The 19,557-nt window shown below is 37.8% G+C and overlaps 1 protein-coding gene across 1 annotated transcript; it reads left to right on the plus strand.

Moving 5' to 3' along the window:
- Positions 1–1,291: 1,291 nt before the first annotated feature.
- On the plus strand, positions 1,292–19,120 carry LOC113774103. Its single transcript, XM_027318668.1, has 3 exons — positions 1,292–1,651; positions 18,348–18,523; positions 18,775–19,120. The coding sequence occupies exons 1-3, from the start codon at positions 1,292–1,294 to the stop codon at positions 19,118–19,120; spliced, it is 882 nt and encodes a 293-aa protein (XP_027174469.1).
- The last annotated feature ends 437 nt before the right edge of the window (positions 19,121–19,557 follow it).

Here is a 19,557-nt window from a genome sequence, read left to right on the forward strand (position 1 = left end):
AGAGTAGCGGTTTTTGGTTGAACCTAGTAAATCTTTTGTATGGTATTTGAGACATTTGAAGTGTAAATTTTGTTATATTTGGAGTTTTCGGATTGTAATTGTAAATGGTTGCCTTAGAAGTTTAACTTGTATATTCAAAGTATTCCCTTAATTCTAAGTCCATGGTTGGCTTGTGGATCTCTATTAAGCTAGAATGAGTGCATGAGTCCTGACGAGAGTTGGGCAGGCGCTCCGCTGATACCCTAGGGTTTGTCCTAGGGAGAGGTGGGGGTGTTACAGTTGATATCCGAGCCCTAAGTTTAAAATACCTGGAACAGTGTTAGGAGTTTTTAATCGTGGACTTTTGGTCATAGAAATTCATGATAAATCTAAGTTAAATCTTTGAATGGCACCAGTGATTTTAAGGACCTAACCTTTAGTTTTGTGGGTTGTTTGTAGGAAATAAATAGTGGTAGTGACAGTGATAGGATCGAGGGACCTCCCCTAGTGATTCAGTTTTGGATGGTTGGAGGCGGACCCCCTTTTCGGTGGTCACCCGCCAGATGGGTTAGGACGTGCCTTCGCCGAGAGAGATTCTTCTACCTAACCGCGTGCTGTTAGGGGTAGTTGAGGAGAGGAGACAGTTGACCCATGAGCTCACGGTAGCTCGAGCAAAGAGGGAGGAGATGAGAGCTACTATGGAGGCCCAAGCTACCAGGATTTAGGAGATGGAGACTAGGGTTCTCGAGGAGCGTTAGAGGGTTGACGCCTCCCACGCTTAGCTTTAGGCGACCGATGGGCGCCTCATTCGGATTGTGGAGGAGGTGAGAGACTGTGTGGATTGTATTTTAGCGGAGTGTGGGACCATGACCGATCATATAGAGGAGGCCATCGGTGGAGGAGGACCTGGAGATGCTGCCCCTATTGATGAGGAGGAGATAGGGCCATGGAGATAGAGCCCGAGGAGGAGCTCGAGGAGGATCCTTCTGAGGATGTGGGGTCTACTAGTACAATCTACTTAGATTAGTGGTCTTCTGATCTTTTGATTTTGCTAAGGACTTAGAAGGGGTGATCCTCGCCTTGAGACCTTTTATATTTTGTTGCATGTACCCCTATATTTTGAGGCACTTGGATGCTTGTGTCCTATACTTGACATTATTGAATTGTTTTGCGAATTCTTGATTTGTAATATGACTTTTAGTTTATGTAAAGAATTATGCATGACTTTCAAGTTTTCTTGCAACTTGCATATGATTTTAAATTTCTATGCTTATTTTTCTCCTCTTTTCATTATGCATTTGAATCTTGCTAAATGGATCGACGAGGACGTGAATGGGGTTGTGGGTATGGGTTTCGACAACCCTGCACTCCTGAGAGAGATGAGGGATTAGCGACTGGTCTGAACCAAAACCCTAGAAATGAAGGGGGTGACCAAGTGGCTACGGCCCTTAATTGCATAACTGATGTCCTTAAGCATCTAGCTGAGCGCCAAGGCCCTGAACTGGTCAACCCACCTAGAAACCAAGAGAGGGGTGAGGATAGAGCTCTAGAGCGGTTCCTAAAGTTCGCTCCACCTAGGTTTCACGGAGGATCGGATCCCGAAGCAGCAGAAAATTGGTTTGAGAGGATGGTGGAGATTTTTGCCACCCTAGATTATGCCGAGGAGAGGCAGGTGATGTGAGGATAAGAAAATTTACCTATATTTTTCTTATAATTCTCCTATTTTGAATTAGTTAATTTATAAATTCCTTTTTCTACTAATTTTACTCTCTCAATAGTTGTAATAAATACTAGAATCGAGAGTTTACTTTTACTTTTATAGTTAGAGCAAACTAGGATTTTCGTGTATTTTGGTAGTGTGATTAGTTGGTGAGATGTATGTACTAAATTTGGTGGTTAAGAGTGGGCATTAGGTAAGAGGAAGTGTGTGATTAGAAGTGCTAATAATAAGTTAGTGAATCATAAGTTAGAATAAAAGTACAAGAGAGTTAAGGAAAATAGGCTTGAACCGACGTGCACCGTTTGTTACCGATTCAGTACACCACTTGACCACTATTTTCTTACCTTAATTTCCTTGTTTTTATTTCATATAATCAGCCCTAAATTAATCCTTCATTCAGCCGAAATTCTTGACCAAAGAAAAGGGAAAAAGGAAAGGAAATCTTGAGCGACAAGTGTTGGCAATCCAAGAAGAGTTTGACCAAGACATTTCTTTCCTTCTTATCTTTCCTTTTGGCTAAGTTTCTTCCATTTTTTCCTTCATGTTGGCCGAACTCCTGGAGAGAAAAACAAGAGAGGAGAACTTCCAACTACATCTTGATTTAGCCTTGTTTGAGTTGAATCACAAAAATCTAAACCGATTAAACTTGCACCAAGGGAGTTAGGAAGCTTGGAGTGGTGAATTTCTTGGGAGAAATTGCTTGGTTCTTCACTTTTCAAGAAGTTTTGGAAGGTATAAGTTTATCAACTTCCTTTCTCTTTCTTATTCTTGCTAAATATGGTGTAGATGGCATGAATCTTGGAATATTATGGATGATCTTCTAGTTTTGGTATAGATTAGTGGATTTTCTTCTAGGGTTTTGCCATTTAAGCCTTGATTTATGTTGTCCAACTATCTTGTGTTGGTATGGAGCTTGGATATGAAATTTGTGAGGTGATTAGTAGCATGATTGTAACTTTTTAGCGTTAAAAGATGAATTTTCAGCATTGCTAAGAAATTTTCAGCTTTGATATTGGATGATTATTTGCTAGAAATAAGCTACAATTGGGTGGTTTTTGGTCGAGATTAAGAACTACCTTTGTATGTTTACTTGTGGTGATTGAGTTGGGCTGATTTGAGAAGAAAATGAAGCCTTGAAATGGCTGAAAAATTAGGTAAATACAAAGGAAATGCTGCCCAATTTTTCTTTCGTGTGATAAGTGAGTGAAACGGAAATAGGGATGTGATTTAGGTTTGATTTGGGACTTAGTTATTTAGAAATACTTAAGTTGACATTGTGGGTGACTTATAAGCTAAAATTTTTGTTCAAAAGTGTATATTTCTCAAAAATAAAGTAATGGCCACTTTAAACATGATTTTCTAGTTTCTTCCTCCAAGTTGCGAACTTAAACGTTCTAATCGCTTCTTTATCGAAACCAAACGAGCGAGCATGAATTTTCTAGGGTTTGATAAGTAAAATGAGTACTATTTAAACGAGTTTTGTTTACTTGATTTTCTTTAAGCGAAACTCCTATATTTTGAACCCTAATTGATTTCAAAATGTTAAACGGTATTTTATTGTAGATTTGGACTCCATCTAGGGAGTTGAACTTGAGCGTGGTTTTGAAAAGTAATAAGTCTTTGGTGAGTGTTTCCAAGTGCATGATAGAAATTGATATTTGAAAGAAATACATGACTTGTTTGGACGGGCAAGGGAGTTGAACCCTAATGTGAGTTCTTATTGTTTACTGCTTATTATTGACTTGATATACATGTGTATAACTTGAATACTACCTGGGATCCTCACCCTATTGGTGAGTCAGTCGAATTGAGCTAGTAAGGGTTTGGTCGATGAGACTGGCAAACCATAGGTACTATTTATTGTTTATTGTGGTCCACAAGATTCGGTATACTCGAATATTACCATCACTCTTAATTTGGAGTTCGGGCCCGGTAGGGGGTTGATCAGTGGATGGAAATTGGTGTAAAGTGGAGATCTACTGTCATGATTTTTCTTCTTTAAACGTTGGCGGAGTGTCAACGGGTTCGAATCAAATAATGCAACGGGAATTTGGCTCTTGAGAGTCATCTGTATCCTTATACTTGGAAATGTTGTATATTTAGTCAATTTGTTACTTGTAGCGTTATTGTTTAATTTCATGAGTTTTTATACTCGCTACTTTGATATTTCAAGTTTTACATAATGACCAACTGTCGCGCCCCATTTTTAATGAAAAATGTTAAATAAAATTACAGGTTTATAAAGAAATTGATTTTTTGATTTTATTTTGAGAAGAAAATGATTTTTCTGATTTTTAGAAAATAAAGAAAATGGGCCTAAATGGGACTTAAAAAGTGCAACGGTTTTGATCCAAAAATAAAAGTTTAAAAAGGATTTTTAATAAAAATATAGGAGTCGCCATTTGGTATAGAGTTAAGGTTTACCAAATCACCTAAATTGAATTTTTAAAGAAAAAGTAGAGAAAACCCTTTTTAAACGACTCCAAGTCTGCGAAAATCAAGAGAAAAGAGGTCGGGAGTCACATTTGAAGAAAGGGAAGGCAATGATAAAATCCAAGACACTCTTTCAACCTAGCTAAAGTTAGTTGCGTGATTTAGTCAAAAATTATCTTATTTTAACCTAAGAATTTATCACATTTGAATGTCACTATATGAATGCAAAACCTAAACCTAGGAGGATATTGGGGGGTCGGAATATCTCTTCAAAACTTAATTGGTGCAAATCACATTTAATTGTGATGCCCAAGAGTGACTTCTTTGAAGAGGTTATGAATATGCAAAAATATGATACTCGAAGGAAAGAAAAAAAAAATAATTATACAAATATGCATGACCTAAAGGAATGCATCATAACGGGTGCAGAGAACTAAGATTCGTGACTTTAATTTTCACTTTAATAGAGGGAATACGAGCGTGCTAAGGTTCGAGAGGCATACTCGTTCATATCCCATATACGAGGGGTGTTTCCCTATCTAATCACGCAAATGATCTAATATAGTTCTAATTTTTAAATGGAATGCAAGTCTACATGTCATGTTTCACACATAGGGGTAAGGAATGTACATATAGGGGAAATATGGGATAAGAGATATACATATAGTGGGGATATGGGATAAGGGATACACATATAGGGGAAATATGAGATAAGGGACATATATATGAGGGAAATGTCGTGCAAAATGAAAAAACTCTAAAAAGTAGAAAATATGCATGAAAATATAGTGATTGTCACACAAATATGATCTAACACGTGGATGGTTCCTAAGGGTTTAGCGTTAGATTAGCCCATGTCTATAAGTTCTTACTAGCATTGGACTAGTGAGAAATCGGAAAAAAGAGCCACAACTAGCGTTGGACTAGTGTGGTGACGTCATACACTTATTGTAATAAAAATAAATCATATAAAACATGATAAAAGTAAATAAACACATAAATCACATATAGCACATGGCACATAAGTATGATATCTAGATGCAAGATCCTAAGAAAGCGAGTAACACGTAAACACATAAGCATGCAAAACACACAAAGCAAATAAAGCAAATAAAGACCTAACTATTATATTTGGGGGCCCTAATTACAATCTAAGGTGGTAAAGAATGAAATAAAATAAAATAATAACCTAACTATTATAATTTTGGCATTTAATTGCCCTCCAAATAACCAAAAATTAAATTAAAATAAATATACAAAATTAAAACCAATAAAGTGAATAAATAAATAAAATAAAGAAAACATTCAAAAAAAGGCATGCAATTACACACATTAAATCACATAGGAGCACGTAGGATCAAGTAAAATCAAAATAAAGGAGTAGACTGTACCTCCCTTGAATTGGTGACCTAATGAAATAAAATTTTCTTATTTACCCTCCAAAACAAAGAAAAAGGACAAGGCATCACTTTAATTAACAAATAATCACAAGAAATGGAAATAAACACGAAATTGAATCAATCAAAGAATTCAAATGAAAGTAAACAACCCATATTCAACAAATTAAACAAGCAAGGACCTAATTGAAAGAATTAAAGAAGTTTGAGGGGTCAAATTATTATTATTACAAATATTAAGGGTCTAAATTAAAAATAAAATTAAAGGCTTAAAATGAAGCATACTAAAACCAAATGCTAAACTTCACAAAATGAATGAAAACCCATTTGCCATAATTAAACAACAAAGATTACCCAAAATTTTACTAAAATCCAAATCAAAACTATAAATCTATCAACAATCATTACACCTTCAAATTTCATCCTAAATTCACTAAAAATCTATCCAAAAATCACATTAAATCATATCAAAGAAAAATAACATGTTAAAGGTACAAAATTGATTAATTTTTCCAATTTTCTAGGCCATAGTAGCATTAGACAAAAATTAAGGGGTTAAAGTGTAATTTTCAGAATTTTTTGCATGCATCTTTCGAAGACAGCTTTCTTCTTCAGCAACAATTCTTTTGCAATTTCTATTCTCACATATACACGAGCTATCCGAAACAAACAGGAAGCTAACAAGGTCATGTGATTCATGGATTTTATTTCTACCATTCAATCATCAAGGACTCACCAAGAAAAACAAGAAATATTTGGCAATAAACTTATCTGAAACCCATCATAGCAAAGTGGAGGGAAATGTTTCAAGAACCCAGCAAAAAAACTCAACATTTCACGCATGGTGGGCTCCAATTTTTGTAAGAAATACGTTAAATTGATATAGAAAGGGACCATGATTACCTGGGAACGAATTCTGAATGATGCTAAAGCAACAAGAAAGAACAGATGATGATTCCTACAGGATTTTTGCACAAATCGCAGGTCTATCAGTCAACCAGAGCTACGGTTTTGGGGAGAAAATTAGAAGACTTTTTGATGTTTTCTGTGAAATATTTCTGAAAAAACCTTCTCCCTCTAACTCCCTAATTTGTGTAGAACTTGAAATTTTCTTAAAATAAGCAAAGATCGAAGAGATATTCGAGCTCAAAGATGGCTGAAAATCAGCCCTGCTGCGAAAAATTCTGCTGCTTTTCATTCGTTTCTTTTCTCTCTTTCTGATCTCTCTTCCTTTTCTCTCTTTTGATCTCTTCATCCTTTCTTTCTTTCTTTCTTCTCCTCCCCGCAGCCCTCTCTCTAGTTTTCCTTTTCTATTCCAGATTTTTTCTCTCTCTCTCTCTCTCAACCGAAATCCTCTTTTCTTGTTCCCTCTCTTTTCCAGCCCCGCAGCTTCCTTCTTTTTTCTTTTTTGTTCGTTTTCTTTGCTGCTTTCTCCCTTTTCTGGTTCCTCAGCTGCCACTACCTTGATCTTGCTCTCACCAGAATCTCTTCCCTTCTCCCTTTCTTTCTTTCTCTCAGTTCTTTTCTCTCCTCCCTCGCTTGTCTCTTTTCCTTGCCCGTAGCTCTCTTCCCAACTTTCTTGGTTCCTCAGCCCGTAGTCTTTCTTTTTTTTTTTCCCTTTCTGATCTCCTCCCCCTCCCTTGCTTGCCCTCTCGCTGCTTTTTCCTCTCTTGTCCTTGTAGCTTTTTTCTGGTTTTTTTTCAAGCCCGTAGCTCTTTCTTGCTTTCTTCCTTTTGCTTCCTTTTTTCCTTTCTCCATCGCTAGCTCTCCTTTTTTACTTTCTTTTGTTTGTTTTTCCTTCAAATTTTCATAGACTCAACACTTGTCTTGCCACCTACCCCCTCCCGTTACATGTGTTGTGCTAAAACCTAAAACACTTGTCTAATAATCCCCTAACACACTTGCCTAATGTTCTCCTAACACACTTGTTTAATGTTTCCCTAACACACTTGTCTAAAATGCATGCCCTCCACCTATCTTCTTATTTTTATTTATTTATTATATTTTTTTTTCAAAATCAATTTAGGTAAACAAAAAAGTTAATTCCTAATTGCAAAATTTTCATTTATTTTAAAGAAATTGAACCTAAAACAAATTTTTGAATTTTTTGTGACAATTTTTTCCCTTTTCAGAAATTTAATGTAAAATATTTTAAAAATAAAAATGATGAACCTAATTTATGAAAATAAGCGAAAATAAATACTAACTATCATTTTGTAAAGTTAATCAACTAAAATAACATAAGATAAAATAAGAACAAGAATAAATAATAAAAATAAAGCCAAAAAATAAAAATAAAAATTAAAGTTTTTTGCTGTCTACACCAACTTGTTACTTGGGTTTGCATGAAGTTGTGGAATCTCACTGAATTTTGACTCACTCTATTAATTTCTTTTCCTTACAGGGGTTACGAGCATAGGCGAAGCTGAAAAATCTAATTTTGTCTAGACTTTTAACTTTTGTAATTCTTCTAGCGCTAGTGCTCGATTAGGGTTAGAAGTACAACTAGAACTTGAATCTTTTGTTATATTCGGATATGTATGAATGATTAAGATAGAAATGAATGTATATGTACGTTCAAAGCTTGGGAACTGTGGTTTCCTTTACTTTTGAGGTTGCAACTTGTTTTCTTGAAGTGAGTGAGTGAGTCTTGGCGAGATCTGGGCAGACGGTCCGTTAAACCCTGGGGTACACCCTAAAGCAAAATGGGGTTGTCACAAGTTGTATCAGAGCTCTTTCGAGCTCATGCCGAGAGAGGGTTCTCGGACTATGGGAATTGACCTGTAAGTGTGGAATTAATCTCTGTTATTGAGGAAAATTAGATATGTATGTTGGGTAGGAAAATGTGGTTGATTTCCGCTTGAGTCTGGCCAGCTCGAGTGATGAATTAACCTATTTTCTGATTCTTGTACCCGAGTACCAAAGAGTTGATACCTTTATGAGAAGTTGATATCACAAGTGATATTGAATAAGTTTGAATGGCGAAGGTCAAGGGAACGTAGCTCCTAGTGACTCAAGAGCCAGCCGCACCTGAAGAGGTAGTGGAGTCGACTGGATCAGTGACAAATTAAGTTCGAGATCTAGGGTTTGGGGGTTGTGCAACGTAGTTAGGACATAGTATAGGATGGTTGGGATGACACGTCACCTTTCTTGTTTTGCTTTTGATATTGACGTGTTACAATTGATGTATATAGCGTACACTTTTGTTCTATGTCCTTTGGTTACTATAAGTACTTGATTTTGTTCGGTTGATATGTACAGTACTTCATGACTTGATATGTGAATTACTATGATATGTATATAAAGAAAATATGCTATTTTAAATGTGCTCTATTATTTTCATTTTATGATTTGAAAATGCTTATATCGAGCTTTATAGCTGCCTTATTTTTGTTTATACCTATATAGTCTATTTTTCGAAAGAGACATGGAGGGTAAGAGAAGTTAGAGACGTGGAACTGGTCGAGGACGTGGTTTTAGCCATGGACGTGGGGCTAGACGAGTACAAGAATAAGTACAAGAACCAAGAGAAGAGAGAAATGTGATGACGGAGCAGAACCTGAACCTAGGGTTGAAGGAGGGGATCAAATAGCAATGGCCATCTAGCAAATGACTAATATTTTAGCTTGATTGGTAGAGCAGCAGGGTCAAACCCCTGTCAATCAGCCTAGAGATCCTGAAATAGGAGAAGATAGGGCCCTAGAGCGGTTTCAAAAGTTTTCTCCTCCCAAGTTTCTTGGAGGGCCAGACCCTGAAAGAGCAGAGAGATGGTTGAAAACCATGATCAATATTTTCGCCGCCTTGAATTACAAGGAGAAAAGGCAGGTAAATTTGTCCGTATTCCAATTTGAGGGACCAACCAGAGCCTGGTGGAATATAATTAGGGTTAAGTGGGAGAGAGAGCAGATAACATGGACTTGGTTGAATTTTGTGCGAGAGTTTAATGAGAAATATCTTCCACCAATAGTCCAGAAGAAAAGGAAGAACGATTTCATTAGGCTACGTCAAGGAGGGTTAAGTGTATTTGAGTATGAGACTCTGTGACGACCCCACTTCTCCCAAGGGCGAACCCAAGGGTATCGGCGGGCCGCCTGCCTAGCTCGCGCCAGGACTCAAAACTTAAAGCAATAAAACGAGATAGATCACAAGAGCACTATACACAATATATACAATCCCAAAAAAAAAACTTCAGGAGTCTCGAGTCAAACCACTCTAATACACTATAACCACCACCAGCAGAAGATAGACCCTAAGAAGGGTTCTTATATAAACCACCAAAACAAAAACAAACATCCTAACTGTTCAACTATTACAAGCCAATCTAACTATACTAGTATACGAGCCAAAAGTCCCCGCGTCGGCCCCTGCTAAGGAAAACAAAAGGAAAGGGGTAAGCTATATGCTTAGTAAGTAAACAGGGGCGAAAGCATAAATTCACGTAGCAACAATTACACAATAAGAGTAAAGCAAAAGCAGAAAAGTAACATCACATAATAAGGATACGGGTGGCTCCAAAGCCAATTCATGTGCCATGTATGATCTCCTGCCGACACTCCGTCGACCGCAAAAATAGTCCGTAGAACTTCACTTGTACACCCACCGACACCTTATCACCCTTACTGGCCAGTCACCTCACAAACTTGCCCAGGCGAACGAAATCACAAACTTGAGCTTGAGTCACAAGCTCGGGTCACAAACTTGGTCACCTTCTCGGTGAACCGGATTCACAAAATTGGTTCATAACATGAACCCACAAACTTGGTCACCTTCTCGGTGAACCGGATTCACAAAATTGGTTCATAACATGAACCCACAAACTTGGTCACCTTCTCGGTGAACCGGATTCACAAAATTGGTTCATAACATGAACCTACAAACTTGGTGACCTCAGACTAAGTTGGACTGCCTTCGACCAAGCCCTTACCGGCTCGAATAGTCCAACCAGGTCAAGAGTTCGCCCCAAACTCACAAACTTCACAAAATTATTCAAAATCACAAACTTTGCAAACTTCACAAACTTTATTCGAAAGTCGCCCCGAGCCACAAGCTCAAGGGTTTTGGTTCCAAAAGGTTCATATACATATGCCAAGTACAATTATACATTCAAATTAGGGTTTAGGTCGAGTGCGATAAAGTACACCCTCGCCTAAGTGCCCTTTTCACATATCTCAAACACATAGCAAAGAAAACACACAAAACCGGCCTGAATACTTACTCAGAAACTGAAATAGCAAAAGTACGAAGTCGGATCGAAATGAACAGCTAGTAGTGGGCCCCACCAGTTCCGCCCAGCTCACCACCGTCTGAAATAGAAGATTGTGTCACATAATATCGCAAACGGCTACTATCGTGCCTAAAACAAGCAAAACGGCAAAAACGGCACGCGCGCACATAAATATGACGAACGGAAACGGAGACGGCCGTTAGCAGAAACGGCAGATTTGACACTCGTTTCTAGTTTACTCATAAGTTGAGCTACGAATATCGGATTAAGGCATATGAGACGCCATATCGAAGCTTAAAGGATGAACAACAACTGTTATGAAGACATCCAGAACTGAAACTGGAGGCTTTAGTCCCAAATGAACCAAACACAATCACTTACGAAATCTGGCAAATGCACAAATGGTCAGTTTTGAGTGCAAACTGTTTTCTATGCTACACATGGTCAAAAGAGTTGAAAATTGGCAGTTAGATAGTTCATTCCAAATGGAACAACTTTCATGAAGGTCGGCAACCCAAATTCGGAACGGAAATTGGTCATCAGGATCAAAACAGATTTCTGGTCATTTTCACGGGCAGGCCTTGTTTGCTCGGCTATATCTCAGGTTTTATAAATCCGATTCATGAAATTCCAAGGGCGTTAGAAAGCTCTGATATAGGGCTATAAGTTTGGTGTTTTGGTCGGAAGTCCAAACAGCTTGTAACTCAGTCAAATGTGAAGCCAAAGTTCCAGCCATAAACTTTCCAAAAACGTACCAGAATCACAAACCGTATGTGACCTCAATATGCGGTAATGGCACCAAATTCACTACGGTTATCGGATGGGGTGTAAGACCCACCGTTTCGAAGCTAAGAAACAGGGCTACAATACTGTAGAAGGTCACTCAGTCAAAATCCTAACACAACTAGGTCAAATATGCAAAATACTAAACCAGAATTACCAAAACAGGTTTGCAAAACACACAAAACTGTAATCGGTATAACTCAGTCTATACAAGTCCAAATGCCGAAATTCCAAAGGCATATGATAGCTAAGACATCCAGCTACATTTCATCAGAAGACACCAACAACAAAATCCAAACCAATTCCAGTGAAAACAAACGATTACTATTGCAGTTCGGACATTCTGTTCACCAAAAACAGCAACAGTAAAAACGGCATAACTCACTCTATACTACTCCAAATTCCCTGAAATTTTGCAGGCACTTCAACCTCATCAATACCTACAACTTTCATGTTTTGAGCCAAGGCCAATTCGGCCTCTAGCTATGACCTAAAATTTCGGACAGAATAGGGGTTCAAGAACCCTAACTTTTCACATTTCATTCCAATTCCAAAATTGGTTGCATTTAACAACAATCCACACCTACTAGAGCCAAAGCCCCTTATTACCAACCATCATACTAGTCCAAAACATCAAAATCATATGAAACCAGAAAATTCATCATAAAATGGAAAACTTCACCAAAACTCTTCAAATCAAGAAATAAATCACATTTTCCAACACTCAAGCCACTTCTAAGCATAATATAACCATCATTAGGTGTAGGGGAAAGGTTGAAGCATCACTCACCTAATAACAAGAGAGAGGAAGATGATAGACACCTTAGCTCTTCCAAAAAGCTTCACCAAATCAACCACTAACACCAACTAGAAAGATTTTATGGAGTAGAAACTAATCTAGGCAATTGTTTTTGGAAGCATGAACCAAATGGAAGCTAAAATGGTGAAGTATTTCTTTCTTCTTAGCCCAAGGGAGAGCCGGCCATGGAGGGAAAAGAAAATGGTGAATTTTGGTGATTTTTGAAGATATTTAACAACTTGGTCAAAAGTCAAAAAAAATGAAATAGTAATTCATAAGTCTTCTCCAATGAAATGGTGACACTTGTCACCACCATTAATGCATTCCTATCCTTTCTTTTCTCTCTCACATCAATCATTTCACACACTCTACTTATCTCTTAACACCCGATAAATTTTACACAGTATCCGAAACTTAACCTTATTGGCCGAATTTTTCCGAACTTTTCGCACTAGTGGGTCCCACGTCCGATATACGTTCGTAATTCCTCAAAAACTAACTAATACTAGAAAAATCATCTAAAAACTCTATTTACTCAAATAAAATTATCTGGGGAATTTTCTAATAAAGAAAATGTAGAAAAACGGGTTTTCAATCTTAACCGGAACTTAGGGTTTAAATCTTAATCCCAACTTAGGGTTTCCGAAATACTCCCAAAACCAAACGTTACCGCCCATTTAATGAATATCTTGACGTAGAACGAACTGGGGCCTCACAGACTCAGTGTACCAAATTATCAAAATTTGCTCCTGAATTGATAGCTACGGAGCAAAGGAGGGTGAGGCGGTTTATGCAAGGGTTGAACGTAGAGATACCGGAGGTTTTGGTGGCGGCACAAATTAATACATTCACCGAGGATTTTGAGAAAACCCAGAGAATAGAAATTTCAAGAACGCAAGTGAAGGCTTTTCATGCAAGAAAGAAAGGTGCGTCTAGTGGACACCAAGGGCAGGAACAAGGTGATTTAGGTATGCCACCCCTTAAGGTGGGTCGAGGAGCTAGTGGTGTGAGAATTTCGGAGGCACCTAAGGAAGTTACTCCGAGAGAAGCCCCAGGTGGAAGAGGACAACTGAGAGGTGTCTCGCAAGGAGATCAAACATCAATCTTTTGTGGATATTTGTAAGGATCGAAAAAAACCAATTGAAAAGCCAATCGATAAGCAATTTAAAGATCACAATATAACAATAAATAAATAAAAGGGAAAGAATTGCAAACCAATTAACTACCCAGCTCCTCTTGAGCTTGTAGATTAATTCAAACAAACTATTTCAAGTTGATGAATTACAATCACTCTTGTGTACAAAGGAAGGTTCACCTCCTCCTTGCCCCGAACTCCACTCGGTCAAGCCAGGACGTTTTACTATCCCTCAGGACAACCCTCACAGAGCTACACTCATGAAGAATTCATTCACAAATGAAAAGCTTACAATGAACCTCACACCACTAAGACTACAAATCTTCTTTGAAGAGTATTTTTTCACTAAAATCACTCTAGATCTTTTGTATCTTCAGTGTGCCAAAGTTATTTGAAGTATCTAACCAACCACTATTTATATAGGATCAAGAAAATGCCTCATTAGTGCTTCCAACGGATAGATAGTAGCTGAAGAGTCAACTAGCCGTTGGAGTGTCGGACATCCGATAGCCCTGTTTTATGCGTCCGACAGCAGACAGTGAGTTTAAGAGATTTTCTTCAATTCTTTCGGACGTCCGATGCAAGCTTTTTGTGCGTCCGACAGCAAACAAAGAGATTTGAGAAATTATCTTGTTTCTATCGGACGTCCGGTAGAGACATATTCAGCATCCGATAGTTTTGTCGACTTCGAAAGATCCTATCGGACGTCCGAAGCATGCGTCCGAAGTTGTGCAATGATTATCGGACGTCCGGTACTGTCTTCTTGAGCGTCCGACAGGTTCAGCATACTCTGTCTTTTTCAAATGTGCTTAATCTTTGAACCTGATTTGTTTCATTACTGAAAAAAACCTTTGAGGAGATGTTAGCAACATCCATTTGTTTTGTAATCATCAAAAGTTAGGGACCAAGGTCAACAATATTGTGGAAAGACCAATTATACTGAAGATAATTGTTGGCTAAAGGCACGGAAATGTTTTTTGTGTGGTAGTGCTGAGCACCAGATTGCAACCTGTCCTCTCTTCGGTGAGACTCAGCAGTTAGATAGGTCAAACCCTAAACAACTAAATATAGGAGGGAGTAGACCCAGAGTGCCTGCCAGAGTGTACACCTTAAACCACCAGCAAGTGCCTAATACGTTTATAGTGGTAGAATATACGATTCATATTTTCCATTGTCTGGTTAAAAGTTTGGCTATAGTGAGACCAGGGAATTAGAGACGGACATGCAAGAATAAATATCTTGAGTTATTTATGAATAAATGTATGAATTTCGAGGTCGAAATTCTTTTCAGGAGGAGACAGTGTGAGGATTTGGAAATTCACCTATATTTTCCTTATAATTCTCTTATTTTGAATAAGTTAATTTATAAATAACTTTTTCTACTAATTTTACTTTCTCAATAGTTGTAATAAATGCTAGAATTGAGAGTTTATTTTTACTTTTATAGTTAGAGCAAACTAGGGTTTTCACGTATTTTGGTCGTGCGATTAGTTGGTGAGGTGTATGTACTAAATTTGGTGGTTAAGAGTGAGCATTAGGTAAGAGGAAGTGTGTGATTAGAAGTGCTAATAATAAGTTAGTGAATCATAAGTTAGAACACAAGTACGAGAGAATTAAGGAAAATAGATTTGAATCGACGTGCACCGTTTGTTACCGATTGAGTACACCACTTGACCACTATTTTCTTACTCTAATCTCCTTATTTTTAATTCATATAATCAGCCCTAAATTAATCCTTCATTCAGCCAAAATTCTTGACCAAAGAAAAGGGAAAAAGGAAAGGAAATCTTGAGCGACAAGTGTTGGCAATCCAAGGAGAGTTTGACCAAGACATTTCTTTCATTCTTATCTTTTCTTTTGGCTAAGTTTCTTCCATTTTTTCCTTCATGTTGGCCAAACTCTTAGAGAGAAAACAAGAGAGAAGAACTTTCAACTGCATCCTGATTTAGCCTTGTTTGAGTTGAATCACAAAAATCTAAACCGATTAAACTTGCACCAAGGGAGTTAGGAAGCTTGGAGTGGTGAATTTCTTGGGAGAATTGCTTGGTTCTTCATTTTTCAAGAAGTTCTGGAAGGTATAAGTTTATCAACTTCCATTCTTTTTCTTATTCTTGCTAAATATGGTGTAGATGGCATGAATCTTGGAATATTATGGATGTTCTTCTAGTTTTGGTGTAGATTAGTGGATTTTCATCTAGGGTTTTGCCATTTTAGCCTTGATTTATGTTGTCCAACTATCTTGTGTTGGTGTGGAGCTTTGATATGGAATTTGTGAGGTGATTAGTAGCATGATTGTGACTTTTTAGCGTTAAAAGATGAATTTCCAGCTTTGCTAAGAAATTTCCAGCTTTGATATTGGACGATTATTTGCTATAAATGAGCTACAATTGGGTGATTTTTGGCCTAGATTAAGAACTACCTTTGTATGTTTACTTGTGGTGATTGAGTTGGGCTGATTTGAGAAGAAAATGAAGCCTTGAAATGGCTTGAAAATTAGGTAAACACAAAGGAAATGCTGCCCAATTTTTCTTTCATGTGATAAGTGAGTGAAACAGAAATAGGGATGTGATTTGGGTTTGATTTGGGATTTTGTTATGTGGAGATACTTAAGTTGACCTTGTAGGTGACTTATAAGTTAAAATTTTTTGCTCAAAAGTGTATATTTCTCAAAAATAAAACAATGGCCATTTTAAACACGATTTTCTAGTTTCTTCCGCTAAGTTGCGAATTTAAACATTTTAATCGCTTTTTTATCGAAATCAAACGGGCGAGCATGAATTTTCTAAGGTTTGATAAGTAAAATGAGTACTATTTAAACGAGTTTTATTTACTTGATTTTCTTTAAGTGAAACTCCTATATTTTGAACCCTAATTGATTTCAAACTGTTAAACGGTATTTTATTGCAGATTTGGACTCTAGCTAGGGAGTTGAACTTGAACGTGGTTTTGAAAAGCAATAAGTCTTTGGTGAGTGTTTCCAGTGCATGATAGAACCTGATATTTGAAAGAAATACATGACATGACTTGTTTGGACGAGCAATGGTGTACTTTATCGAACTTGCCCTATTGTGATTTCTTACTATTTACTGGTTACTATTGACTTGATATACATGTGTATAACTTGAATACTACCTGGGATCCTCACCCTATTGGTGAGTTAGTCAAATCGAACCAATAAGGGCTTGGTCGATGAGACTGGCAAACCATAGGTACTATTTATTGTTTATTGTATAATCCTTTGAATATGGTCCACTGGATTCGGTATACTCGAGTATTACCATCATTCTTAATTTGGAGTTCGGTTACGGTAGGGAGTTGATCGGTGGATGAAAATTGGTGTAAAATGGAGATCTACGGTCATGATTTTTCTTCTTTAAACGTTGGCGGAGTGTCAACGGGTTCAGATCAAATAATGCAATGAGAAATTTGGCTCTTGAGAGCTATCTGCATCCTTATACTTGGAAATGTTGTATATTTAGTCAATTTGTTACTTGTAGCATTATTGTTTAATTTTATGAACTTTTATGCTCGCTAGTTTGATATTTCAAATTTTACATAATGACCAACTTGCTACTTGGGTCTGCATGAAGTTGTGGAATCTCACTGAGTTTTGGATCATTCTATTAGTTTTGTTTTCTTTACAGGGGGTACGAGTATAGGCGTGATGCTGGAAAAGCTAGTTTTGTTTAGACTTTTAACTTTTGTAATTCTTCTAGTGCTAGTGCTCGATTAGGAATAGAAGTACAACTAGAACTTGAATCTTTTGTTATATTCGGATATGCATGAATGATTGAGATAGAGATGAATGTACATGTACATTCCAAACTTGGAAACTGTTTTTTCCTTTACTTTTGAGGTTGTAACTTGTTTTCTTGAAGTGAATGAGTGAGTCCTGGCGAGAGTTGGGCAGGCGGTCCGCTAAATCCTGAGGTAAGGCCTAGGGCGAAATGGGGTCGTCACAGGTGGTATCAGAGCTCTTTTGAACTCATGTCGGGAAAGGGTTCTCAGACTATGGGAATTGACCTGTAAGTGTGGAAAGAATCTCTATTATTGAGGAAAATTAGATATGTAGGGTAGGAATCTCAAATGTGGTTGATTTTTGCTTGAGCCTTGCCAGCTCGAGTGATGAATTGACCTATTTTCGGATTCTTGTACCCGAGCATCAAAGAGTTGATACCTTTATGAGAAGTTGATATCACCAGTGACATTGAATAAGTCTGGATGGCGAAGGTCAAGGGAACGTAGCTCTTAGTGACTCAGGAGCTAGTCGCGCCTGAAGAGGTGGTAGAGTCGGTTGGATCAGTGACAAACTAAGTTCGAGATCTAGGGTTTGAGGGTTGTGCAAGGTAGTTAGGACATAGTATAGGATGGTTGGGATGACACGTCACCTTTCTTGTTTTACTTTTGATATTGACGTGTTACGATTGATGTATATAGCGTACACTTTTGTTCTATGTCCTTTGGTTACTATAAGTACTTGATTTTGTTAGGTTGATATGTAAAGTACTTCATGACTTGATATGTGAATTACTATGATATGTATATAAAGAAAATATGCTATTTTAAATGTGCTCTATTATTTTCATTTTATGATTTGGAAATGCTTATATCGAGCTTTATAGCTGCCTTATTTTTGCTTATACCTATATAGTCTATTTTTCGAAAGAGACATGGAGGGTAGGCGAAATTAGGGACGTCGAACTAGTCGAGGACGTAGTTCTAGCCATGGACGTGGGGCTAGACAAGTACAAGAACAGAGAGAAGAGAGAAATGTGACGACGGAGCAGCAACCTGAACCTAGGTTTGAAGGAGGGAATCAAGTAGCAACGGCCATCTAGCAAATGACTAATATTTTAGCTTGATTGGTAGAGCAGTAGGGTCAAGCCCCTGTCAATCAGTCAAGGGACCCTGAAATAGGGGAAGATAGGACCTTAGAGCAGTTTCAAAAGTTTTCTCCTCCCAAGTTTCTTGGAGGGCCAGACCCTGAAGGAGCAGAGAGATGGTTGGAAACCATGATCAATATTTTCGCCGCCTTGAATTACACGGAGGAAAGGTAGGTAAAATTTGCCGTATTCCAATTTGAGGGACCAGCCAAAACTTGGTGGAATGTAATTAAGGTTAAGTAGATTTAGTTGAATTTTGTGCGAGAGTTTAATGAGAAATATCTTCCACCAATAGTCCAGGAAAAAAGGGAGGACGATTTCATTAGGCTACGTCAAAGAGGCTTAAGTGTATTTGAGTATGAGACTCAGTTCACCAAGTTATCAAATTTGCTCCTGAATTGATAGCTACGGAGCAAAGAAGGGTGAGGCGGTTTGACCAAGGGTTGAACGTAAAGATACCGGAGGTTTTTGCGGTGGCACAAATTAATAAATTCACCGAAGTTCTTGAGAAAGCCCAGAGAATAGAAATTACAAGGGCACAAGTGAAGGTTTTTCATGCAATAAATAAAGGTGCGTCTAGTGGAGATCAAGGGCAGGAACAAGGTGATCTAGGTATGCCACCCCTTAAGGTGGGTCGAGGAGCTGGTGGTGTGAGAATTTCGGGGGCATCTAAGGAAGTTACTCCGAGAGAAGCCCCAGGTGGAAGAGGACAACTGAGAGATGCCTCACAAGGAGATCAAACATCAATCATTTGTGGATATTGTTGAAAGACCAATCATATTGAGGGTAATTGTTGGCGAAAGGTACAGAAATGTTTATGGTGTGGTAGTACTAAACACCAGATTGCAACCTGTCCTCTCTTCGGTGAGACTCAACAGTTAGATAGGTCAAACCCTAAACAACCAAATGTAGGAGGGAGTAGACCCAGAGCGCCTGCCAGAGTGTATACCTTAGACCACCAGCAAGTGCCTAACCCGTCTAAAGTGGTAGAAGGTACGATTCATGTTTTCTATTGTTTGGCTAAAAGTTTGGCTATGGTGAGACCAGGGAGTTAGAAACGGACATGCAAGAAAAAATTCCCTGAGTTATTTATGAATAAATGTATGAAATTTGAGGTCGAAACTCTTTTAAGGAGGAGAGAGTGTGAGGACTTGGAAATTCACCTATATTTTCCTTATAATTCTCTTATTTTGAATAAGTCAAT

The sequence above is a fragment of the Coffea eugenioides genome, chromosome 6 (assembly GCF_003713205.1).
Source record: "Coffea eugenioides isolate CCC68of chromosome 6, Ceug_1.0, whole genome shotgun sequence".
Taxonomy (NCBI): domain Eukaryota; kingdom Viridiplantae; phylum Streptophyta; class Magnoliopsida; order Gentianales; family Rubiaceae; genus Coffea; species Coffea eugenioides.